This window comes from Lepidochelys olivacea (assembly GCF_965140295.1).
Source record: "Lepidochelys olivacea isolate rLepOli2 genome assembly, chromosome: 1".
Classification (NCBI taxonomy): domain Eukaryota; kingdom Metazoa; phylum Chordata; order Testudines; family Cheloniidae; genus Lepidochelys; species Lepidochelys olivacea.
The window spans coordinates 306,303,540-306,315,595 of record NC_140411.1 but is presented as its reverse complement, the minus strand read 5'-3'; the positions used below and the strand labels follow the sequence as shown (position 1 = coordinate 306,315,595).

At 40.1% G+C, this 12,056-nt stretch overlaps 1 protein-coding gene across 2 annotated transcripts in view; it reads left to right on the top strand.

The window, feature by feature from the left end:
- Positions 1–12,056, top strand: part of TFEC (transcription factor EC) — a 75,564-nt gene that overhangs the window by 19,235 nt on the left and 44,273 nt on the right. For both annotated transcript variants that reach the window (XM_084625764.1, XM_084625763.1), the window contains exons 2-3: positions 2,560–2,811; positions 4,765–4,860. In XM_084625764.1, coding sequence (XP_084481890.1) covers positions 2,560–2,811; positions 4,765–4,860 — 348 coding nt within the window. The remainder of the gene's footprint in view (positions 1–2,559; positions 2,812–4,764; positions 4,861–12,056) is intronic.

Sequence of the window (12,056 nt, the reverse complement as noted above, 5' to 3'; positions counted from 1 at the left end):
TAATTCGATCCTGGAACACATAAAAAGAAGAATCTCTAATAGGAGCATAGAGGTTATTTTATCTCTGTATTTGGCACTGGTGCAACCATTTCTGGAACACTATCCAGTGCTGGTGCTCATGATTCAAGAAGGATGTTGATAAATTGGAGAGAGTTCAGACAAGAGCCATGAGAATGATTAAAGAATTAGAAAGCATGCCTTATAGCAGTGAAATCAGAGCTCAAACCATTTAGCTTCACAAAGAGAAGGTTATGCGATGGCTTGATTACAGTCTATAAGTACCTATATTGGGAACTGTTAAAGATTCTGTGTGTAGTTCCATTTTGGTGTCCCATCTTTCACCAAATTGTCTCTCCTCTATTTAACTCAAATTTGCCCAGTCCATCAACTTAACAGAAAATTAATCAATCAGCCCTTAACTCCAGGGCTTACAGTCTTCCTTTACCTCCCTATCAGTTCCCTGGAGCCAGCCTAGGTTTGTAGCCCCTCTATCATCTCAAGCCCTTCTGCCTCCTTTCTCCCTGTTCTCCTTCCTTTATAGCTGGGGTGTTTTCCTTATTGGTCTTAGCTGTGGGTGTGTGTCTCTGGCAGTTCTGGCAGCTGTGCCAGTGTGCTCAGCCTGGTTGCCTCTCAGTGAGGAAGGCTCTCCTCTCTCCTCTGCCTATGTCCTGTGAACCCCATTACAGGAATAAATATTTAATAACGGGCTTTTCAGTCTGGCAGAGGAAGGTATAAATGATCTAATGGCTGGAAGTTGAAGCTGATAACTTTAGACTGGAAATAAAGCATAAATTTTAACGGTGAGTGTAATTAACCATTGGAACAATTTACCAAGAGGTGTGGTGGATTCTCCATCGGTCACAATTTTTCAATCAAGATTGAATGTTTTTTTTAAAAAAAAATCTGCTCTAGCAGTTATATTTGGGGGAGTTCTATAGCTTGTGTTTTACAGGAGGTCAGACTAGATAATCACAATGGTCCCTTCTGGCCTTGGACTCTATGAATATTTCTTGTGAATTAAATGACTCCAAAATATATATGAATATACAACAGCCATACATAGGACATATGTATTCATAACTTAAAATTATAGGATTGTCTAAACAGCATTCTTAACATTTTACAGAGATGTTCTACTGAAATGCAATTTAATGTCTTTAAAGCCTATCTCATGTACACTATAGCAATGTATATGTATATTTGTTATTGCAAATCTTAATTTTTTATATGACTGAAAAATTAGTTTATGGGAGCCATAATTAAAATAATTTGCAAAGTACCAGCATAACACTATTAAAATAAAATAAGTGCTGCAATATTGTACCAAAATACAGCTAATTTAAATGCAAAAGACTTTTTGTGGGCTATTTGTCTGTGCTGATGTATGTTAGGAGAATTAAAAAGAAGTTTATTTAAGTAGAATGAAAAAATAGAGAAAATAAGGGCTGCAAAGCGAGATTTACTATTGTGTAAGAAATATTAAACATGCCTGCACAAAGGCCACTTGAGGAAAATTGATTACAAGAAATTTGTGACTAGTCATACCGTAGCATAGAAAGAGAGCCACAGGGCTGAAATGACAGTACAGTTTGTGGTGGTTGAATTGTAGGAATGTGACATTGATCTGAAATGGGACCCATTTGAAGTAGTAATTGTCAATCTGTGCAATTAAAGGATGGCCCAAAGTCTTACTCAATTAGCTCTTTTGGCATGACCACTTAGTTTATAAAGTCCCATCGTCTTCAAAAATAGTCATTCTTCCAGTGGAGCCTGTAGAAGACGGTTTGGTTTGGGGTTGGTTAGTACCCATCTAGGATTGTATCTGGAATTTTCCTTTTGCAAAAATACAAAAATGCCTCATTTGACGGACTGCTCTTATTACAAGGTGAGCTAATCAAATATACTATGAGATTTGATGAATGATTGCCACTGTTTAATTACTCAAACACAGTTAGATTACATGTTGTTTTAGAATCCTTTTATTCATTAAAGGAAAAGGAGTACTAGTGGCACCTTAGAGACTAACCAATTTATTTGAGCGTAAGCTTTCGTGAGCTACAGCACACTTATAAAACAATATTTTATTGTGCATACATGTTTAAACATTTGACTGCCATTTTTTGCAGATATGGTCAGTGTTTTCAGTTAGAGATGAATCATGAGTTTGAAAAAAGGAAAGAGATGTACCAGATTATGTACAGTGATTATATTTCTATCCCCTCTTTCCCCCATCCCATCATGTAAACAAATTATATAGCCCTAAGGAAGCAGGAGGGGAATAATGGTATGTGAAGTATCTAATTAATGAATAAGGGAGTGAAATCAACCAAAGATTTGAGATTTATAATAATTCTACAATGCTAATATAAGGGCCAGATTTTCACCTCGTTTAAATCAGCATAGCTCCATTTACTTTAATGGAGCTGCATCAATTTACTCCAACTGAAGATCTGGCCTTTTATGCTCTTCTTTACCGAAGTTATGCTATAAAGCAACATTATGTATAAATAATTGTACTGATGAATATAAACTTCAAAAATTATTTCCTTTTCCCCACAGGTACAAACACACTTGGAAAATCAATCTAGATATCACATACAGCAAAGCCAAAAACATCAAGTGAAACAATACCTGACACTTGACACCAAGCTCTCCAGCCAAACCCTCTCACTGTCCCACTGCCATACAGTCCAGCCTGCAGGAGCTACACCCGTACTGAGAAATGGACACATGCCTCCTGCCAGCGATATTGGCACTCCAGAAAGTCCGGTTACCAAGCTACTGGGTCTTGGAGGACAACATGAAAATGTGGTATGGCATGTATGTTTAAGATACAGGCCGGGCTGAGGGAAAGTATAGGAGAATGGTGGTTATCTTGCACACCTTGTGTTACTTGTGAATAACAATTAAATGTACGTGTACCAGTTCTTTGCTGCAGCACATCAGTGTTCCCTTTCTTATAGCTTCACTTTACAGCCCTTGTTCACTTGGGTACTCCTTGCTTACACAAGCAGTCCCATTGAAGTGCGTGGATTCTGAATGCCAGTGTGACTAGCTGCTTGCAGGATTAGACACTTAAACTTTCAGTTTGCACCTGGATATTTTGTATTTGCAGAACGCATGTCAAATACAAAGTCTGACATTAGTATATTACTGTCCACTTTTTTGGTTATGCACCTGGATTTGCAAACCTTTGTCAAATGGAAGTTATTTATGTCTAAAAACATTATTTCAAATATATAATAAAGTTAAACACCAGATCAGACTAAATTTTAGATGCAATAACCCATTCATTGATTTTTTCGGTTAATTGCTGTATTTTATATAGGCCCGATCTTCAGCTCGTGTAAATCTGTGTAGCTCCATTGACTTCAGCACTACCATTGACTTCAGTGGAGCTACACCTAGTTACACCAGCTGAGGATCTGGCCTGTACATTTTATGCAGTCCGATATAGATCAAGATGTTCTTCAGTACTTCAGTCGATTTCAAGAGATGTTGCAAACTAGCAAAAGGAGAATTCATCCAATGGCATAAGAAAGGGAGCAGCTTTATCCCATGATGGGATTTAAATAGAACAAAAAAGACTCATGAATACGCTGTTACCACAGGGTGAAATCCTTTCCATCTACATATGCCCTGAGTAGTTGAGTTCTATGTCAGTGGAGTGTGAAAGGGCTGGGGAAGTGGAATACAGTACCCCAGTGTAGGGCCAATAGGCATGGGTGGGGGGCGGGGAGCTGCAGAATAGTTACCCTCTCCCTGGGGATGCTATTGGCTGCAGTAGTGACTGCAGTCTCTCAATGCCAGTTGCATGGAGCCCCAGATCCGCATAAATATCCCTGGATTGCTCCATTTGTGGCCTTTGATGGTAGTTGACATGTGGGAGCATGGAGTGTGCAGGCACCTCCACACAGCTGCTCCACCCACAGTTCCCCTACCAGCTCTGCTTGTACAAACCCACATGACACGAGTGAATCTTACCTATAGGCAACAGAATTAGCAACAGTGTTTGACTATGAGGCCTTCTGCAGGGCTGCTTTGTTAAGAAAACAAGGTATTTGTGTACCAATTCAGATTGTTACTCAAAACTCAAACGGAACCCAAACTGAACCTATATTGAGGTTTCAAAAAGTATTTAACTGTTTTTTCTGTTTAATTATTTATCAGTGTCACACGTTTCTGCAGTTCCTGATTCTGGCTAGGACCAGACAGGCTGTTTTGGATATGTGTCCAATCTTTGGAATGAATATCCAAACTGAGGTACCATGAATTTCTGTGCTTCAACACACAACACATTACTCAACCTGCTGAATTTTGGCAGCAGCATTATATGCTGCAGCATGAGTGACCAGGATTCTTGAACAACCACAGATTCCTGGCAGCCTTCCTGGACCAGTAGATAAATGTGTTACGGATGTGACACACTTGAGAGGGGTTGGGATTGATGGTTACTAGTTACCCACAACCCTTCTATCATCTGATCTTGGTGTGACAAGGTGGTAGGCTCAGAAAGGGGGAATGGGTAGAGGGCTGTTGTTATTCAGGGAAAAAAGTAACGTAGTGAACCACAATCACTTTTACTTTACTCATGGGAACTAATATATATGAAAATCTTGCACAGATAGGAAAGTTTATATGAGGCTTAAGAATTTGATCTTTGTTTTTAATTCACTTTTGTTGATTGCAGTTTATTTTCTCTTTAGTTTCATATTATCAAAAATATGGGTCATCATTAATAGTTTAAAACTATTATTTTCTTAGATGGAGGAGGTTATTGATGACATCATCAATATGGAATCAAGTTTTAATGACGAAGGGATAGGTTGCTCCGAAGCTACGCTACTAATGCAAAGAACTGTAAGTATTTTATGGACTTTCATCCTGCTATTAGTAATATAGATTTGTGATATAGAATTGAATTGTAAAATATAGTTTGACAGAATAAGCAGTATTTTCAAGTGGTGAAGTTTCCTCCCCATTGTCCTGAGTTATTTGTCTTTGTGCCAGGAAATGCCATAGGGGTTGAGGGAATCCACAGCCCCAGGATGTGGCCAGGATAAAGATAGAGGGTTCCAGCACAGTTCCTCTATTGCTATTATTGCAGACTCTGGGATGGAATAGTAGCTTCAGCTCCTCAATACCCCTGTGCAGGGGTTTTATGACTAAATAGATCCATGAAAGCCAGTATAAAGTCTCCCTCCCCCAATAGCATGCAAGAAGTTCAAAGATTCCCCAGTGTTGCGGCAACTACTCCTACATGCTACTCTGAAGGGAAAGATGGTGGGGTGAGCTCTATTTGTTGCAGAGACCCTTGGGTTTACCTCTAACATTGGTAAACAGCACCCATTTGAAATAATTATAAGCATTGAGGTGAGAATATGAAAAATACCAATTGAATAATAATATTAAAGCAATAGACTCAATTTTTAAAAAATGTGATGAGCAGTCTGTTTACATTGTCAAATATGTTACAAGTTTGAGGAAGGAGAGTGGACAAAATTTGGGTTGTAAATAAAATAGAGCATTACGTATTTGGGGAAATAATTTGAGTGCTCAAACTTTACTTAAGATGTCATCTGTTTTCTCCTCTCAGCCCCGACTCATGTTGTGATCCTTATTTCCAGACTTCACCCTCAAAGTGATAGTGCCCAGATTGGCAATTAGAACTTGGAGTGTTCAAACATCTCTATGCCAGTTTCAGAGTTCAAATTATTATTTTTATAGCACGTTGTAAATATGCAGAACACTTTACAGATGGTCCTTGATGAACAGAGTTAATACTCTCAGATCAGTCTGATGCACGGGAAGAGCCTTAACTGTTGCAAGATGGTATGCAGGGATGGTCAGTCAGAGTGAAAAGACTCCATGAAAAGTGGGTTTTCAAGCAGGACTGGAATCCTTCTTTAAAACTGAAGATTTTTCATTAACTAAATATGCTAATTCCAGCCTCATTAATGTTTAGCTTCAGGCATGAAGTATACACACTCTGTGTATTGTCTATGGCTACTCTCTTCTTGCAGGTGCAAGTCAGCATTTTGGTTTTAATCTGTCAAACACTATGGACCTGAGTTTTCTCTTATTTACACTGTTTTGACTGCAACTCCACAGGGCCAAACAGTGCCATTTACCGGCTGGCTTCTGTTGGAGAAGATGCTGGGAGGCCAGAGAGATACAACCTCTTTCTGAACAGCCAGGTGTGTGTCCTTTAGGATGGTACAGTGTGCTCCCCATGAAGCACCTGGCCTGCTCCAGGGGTCAAAGTGGAGAGAGGGCAGGCCATGGCTCTGCCTCCTTCCTGCTCCCTTTGGGTGGTTAGATGACAGAATCATAGACTATCAGGGTTGGAAGGAACCTCAGGAGGTCATCTAGTCCAACCCCCTGCTCAAAGCAGGACCAATCCCCAATTTTTGCCCCAGATCCCTAAATGGCCCCCTCAAGGATTGAACTCACAACCCTGGGTTGGCAGGCCAATGCTCAAACCACTGAGCTATCTCTCCCCCCAGTTCTTGAGTTCTTCAGATACACTGTTGTCTAGCATCACATAAAGTAGAGGAATATATTATTTTCCTGAGTTAAAACATCTCTATATATTTGGTCATGTTATAAAAAGATGTTCCAGGGACAAGGAGGAGGGAGCGGCCAGAATTAAAATCTTAGGATTTTCAGTTTCCCAGAAGAGGCAGGTATCTCCCACACTAGCTATCATCTTTGTGCCCGCAAGCAGAAGGATTTCAGTTGTATCCCAGTTCCTTGCACAGTGCACAAAGAGCAGTTAGGGAGAATTCTTGTGCCTTCCCCTGTGCTTCTGCACAAGGGCCTGACGTAACTCTTACACTGTTGTCAGATGGATCAGAATCAGGCCCTAGGTGATTATGGCTCACTTAGTGGTCTTCCCTCTCCTTATACTCCACTGTGGCAGCTGAGATCTACAGAAGCATTAGAGACACACTTTAAATTTGTGCTTCTGTCATTGTCTATGGTTTGTTCCTCAGTTCTGAAACACATTCCCTCTTACGCTCTGCTAGAACTCAGCTTGTTAGGTTTCCACATACCATGTAAAGCTCACCTTTTCAGTGAACTTTGGCTTCACAGGGTCTAATCCATAGACCATTTTCTTTCCTAATCTTAGTGGGTGGTTGATGTGGTTGGGGAATTTGTATTGCTGTCCATTGTGTGTAGTTCTAAACTGATGTTTGTTTTAGTTGGATGCATTCATGTGTGACTTAAATGTTCACATTAAAGGCTATGGGACTACTTATGTGAATAATTGATCAGAGGTTCATAATCTGCCCCTTAATTAATGAATTATAGTTGTGGTATTAGTAGGGTCAGAAAAGTGAAAACAGGAACATACTCCTTCCATCCTGTAGGTGCTCATTGCAGCTCCACCTATGCTAAAGCAGCTGGTCATCTGGCTTTTACTGAAATTTGGTCTAAATTTCCTTATATCAGAAAACCATCTATCCCTGGGCCCCTGATTTAAGAACTACTCAGAGTGGAGAATGCACTAGCTCTATTTCTTCTGCACTTAAGTTTCTACTTTAGATCAGGGGTATCTTTTATCACCAACTTTTAAAATCACTTATGCAAAGAAAGATAAGGGGACAGAGAATGTTTAATCTAGCTGCCTCAATACTTATGCAAGTATTTGTAGACCCCAGTTCTGTCTCCGACCATGAAACATTGGTTTCAAATAAAGCATATCTATTACCGTCATGTATTGCTCAAAGGAGATGTAAGACTAGCATTGTTTCAGCAGTACTACAGCAATGAAAGAATAACAAACCCAAAACACCATTTTGCTGATATAATCTAGAACTTTAGTTAGAAAAACAAAATTAAAAGTAAAACAGAATATGATCGAGACTCGTTTTTCCATAATCATGAGGATCCAATACGATGACACCTCTTATTTTGACTGTTGTTAGTGTTAGCAGCACCACCATCAGCAATTCTGGGCCCCAGGGCAGAACTGTCAATGGGCCCCCAAGAAAGGGTCGCTGGGGTGGGGAGTCACTGCCACTGCGTATCATGGAGGGCGGGCTGGAGACAGGCCCCACGCTGCTGCTGGCCTGGTATGGCATCAGCCCATGGGCGCGGAGCTGGACCACGTGCAGCGGCTGGTGCACGCGCACGCAAGCTGTGCCCATGTGGACACGGTCCACCTGACATTTGGGCGATGTTGTGCCTGCACTGGCTGGTGCCCAGCGAGCTGCTGCTGGCTGTGCTCTTCCGGCACAGCCAGGCTTCCACATGCCTGCTCGGCTGCCTTCGCCTCCTGCAGTACCACCCTGCAAGCGCCTAGCAGCCCTGCAACTCGCATGGGCGATTTAAAAGGGCCCGGGGCTCCCGGGACTTTTAAATCACCCAGGCCCCTGGAAAATTGTCCCCTTTGCTCCCGTCGTCAGTGGCCTGAGTGTCAACTCTAGAAAGTAACATAGCGTCCTTGAGCTTTGAACACTGAGGACTGATGCGTTGAATGCAACATGTATATTAAGACAATCGGCCGACTGCAACTGTAGTAATTATTACTTAGCTGCCACCTGTAATGAAAGAAAGGTTAAATTAACTACAATGTAACCCCAGAGTCATGAACACCTGGGAATGGAGGTTGTTCATAACTCTGAACAAAATATTATGGCTGTTTTTTCAAATGTTTACAACTGAACATTGACTTAATACAGCTTTGAAACTTTACTATGCAGAAGAAAAATACTGCTTTTAACCATCTTAATTTAAATGAAAGACATACAGAAACAGTTTCCTTACCTTGTCAAATCTTTTTTTCTAAACTTTCCCTTTATTTTTTAGTAGTTTAGATTTAACACAGTACTGATCTGTATAGTATTTGCTTCTCTCTCTCTCTCTCTCTTTTTTTTTTTTTTTTTTTGGTCTCTGCCACTTGCTTCCAAATGAGGTGTGTGGTTGACTGGTCAGTTCATAACTCTGGTGTTCATAACTCTGAGGTTCTGTTGTAGGTACAAGTACTGCTATAGCTGGAGATGGTCACAGATGCCAAAAAGCTACCAGCTCTCCATCTTCACCAAACTTGCACTTTAACACAAAACCTTAACAGCAACCTCAGCATGGCTGAAGTGTATTAACTTTCCAAAGACTTGGAATGTGTGACTGTCACTGTTGATATAAAGTATATGACCTCACCATTAAGATTTTGCATCAAAGTGCAAGTTTAATGAAGTTGGGGAACACATTGCTTTTGGAATCTGTTGGAGATGGAAGTGAAAGCCTTATGGAGCCTGTTATAGACAGTGTAGCAGGAAATGTGAAAATGTCAAGGAATGCAAGAGACTTTTTATTTCCAGGCTTTTCAGGTTTTGGATCAACTGAAGTGTCGTGGTGCAATCCTAGCTATCACTAACCATAGCTTTTGTTTGTGTTACTATATATATATATATGCTTCCAAGACTCATGGGAACACTATACTGGTAGTTTGCCAAGAACAGTGGCCTCTATGAAAAGATTATTTGCCAATAGTTATTGTACAGGGGTATCTGAAATACCACAAATACTAATACTTTAAGAAATAACTGCAGTATTTTAGATAATCGCAGTGTATCAACTACTGATGAGCAGTGACTTTTTTTAATGGCTTCTACTTCACATGATTTTCACCAAACCTTACATCATAAGAATTAGAAGATTGTTAGAATCCTGCCATCTGGATTCTTATCTAAAACCAACCATTCTGCAAGGACCTGAGCTCCACCCATAAAGTGCTAAGTTGGGCTGGCTGGGAAACAAGAATTCTAACTTGAAAAAAAATAGAGGTTTTGAAATTTTTAATTTCAATACAGAGCAAAAATGAAACCTAGACCTTTTGAATGTCTTCATGAAAAAGCACAGAGACCCACCAAAGAACAACCAATATTCTGGTGATTAGGACACTGCATTCACTTAGGAAATGCAGGTTCAAGTCTCTACTCTGCATCAGGCCAGCGAGGAACTTGAACCCAAATTTCTGATATCCTAGCTGAGTGATTTAACCACTAGGCTATGGGGTCAGTCTCTTTTTCTTTCTGTCTAGCCCAGTGAATATTTAATTATTCATGCAGTATGAATTAGCTTCACCAGAAGAACTTGAGAAAGAGAAAGAATGACTTTTTAGATGGAAAAAAGTGTCAATTTTTTTGACCACCTCTAGTGCTGAGAAAGCCAACAAAAAAAGCCTTTGAATATTCCTTCACAATTTTTAATGGTTTTACTTTGTATCCATTTCTTCTATGTATATTCTAGTCAATTAGTTTGCTAGCAGTAATATTTCCTGAGAACAGTGAATTATAAGCAAATACTGGAGAATACTGGTGAAAAGCACATTTTGAATTAGTAACTATAAGTACTTGCACCAGAAACATGATTGCAGGAATTATGCTCATTCATTTAAGGAATAGAAACAAACCATGTGACCTAGGCAAATTTAATCTTGTTCACAGGTTACTGAAAAAAACCTCGTCTCATAAAATCTACAAGAAGTATTTGCCCAAAATATTCATGAATAAAAAAGAGGTTTAATACATCAAACATTGTGAGTTATTCTATCCGTTCTACAGTTATACCACAAGACTCATAGCCAAAAATCTCTATAGGGGTTTAAGGGTTTATCTGCCCTCTCCAAGATCTTCAGCCTCAACTGTGAGTCCTTTACACTTAAACTTTTTCTAGGGCTTCCAAGTGAGCCCAGTCCACTTCTTGGGGAACCTGGGCCCACCCACTACACCAGGAACCCAATAAACAACAACCAGAAACTTCTCAATTCAACTTGTTGCTGCTACTTCCCTAGGCCTCTTTATCTTCATCCTTATAAGAGGGCCAAAGTTATCAGATCCCTCTCTCCCTGTGCAAACCCAGCTACACAAATGCAGCCAGCAATAAACCTTGGCTAATCCTCATGCTCCTATAACCAGAGAGAAGCATGCTTCTTTAATCCTCTGGTGTCAGCCAGGGACTGGCCTACTAGGGCCCAGCATCTCCTTTTATCTGAGCTTGCTGGGCTCTGATTGGGCTCTGATTGGATGTTGGTAGCCCTAGAAGGACCGGGCCTTTGTAGTTTCCAAGATGGCTGTTTCAGTGAGGTCCCTCTAGGTAGGCCTGGAGAACTTACTTTTTGTGCACCTTTTTTTTCCTGTATTGCTGCTTTCTTGGATGGGATGTATTGGGACTGCCGTGTTTTCTGTAGGGAGCTGCAAAGGCTAGGTACACCCTTTCACAAGGGGATAATACACAAGTGCAGAAAAGAACAACAGAACCCACAAAAGCGAGCTAGCGTGTTACAAGGGAATAACCCATTAGACAGCCTGTAAGAGAGGAAAGGACATAGATGAGCCTTGTAGCCCTTACAGGGAAACAATTGATTAAGCAATTGTCAGTTGCCTAGTGGCTCAATCCAGGCTAGTCCTTGTGATGTTGATAACCTGCAAAGCAAAAGGAATGTTCTGTAGGGAATAATCTTACCCTGACCAAGGTTTGGACTAGATGACCTAATAGGTCTTTATTCATCTGTAATTTTTATGATTATGTTAACAGCAGTGGATAAAAAGCTCTCATTAAATCACTCTGAACCATGATGAATGCACAATTCTATCTATCTGCAAAATCCCATTGCTGTCACAAGGTCTTTGAGGTCACAATTGCTCATCATGGCATTAATAATTTGTATTCATATTAATTATTTGTCAAATACTGGTGGTTACAATTTGGTAATTGAATGGATTACAAAAAAATTACTGTCTGTCCCATTGCTAGAAACCACACAGAAAAAATATCAGGATATTTCTCTAAATACTTTATTGAATAACTACTGTGATCATTCAGGCAGGAATCCTTTGCGTTAAAGGGTGCACAAAATAATGCTGGACTAGGCAGCCCAGTGCTGCATATTGTATGGGTAGTTTTCAGTCAGTAAGCACTGATGTCATTTGGCAATTTTCATAAACTGTTAGGGTTCAAAACCATTCTAGAGAAAGGTACAGAGTAAATATTAACAACCCTCTTTGCTTACTGTGGGTAACTTGAAAAACGTGCATAACGTCAATGTG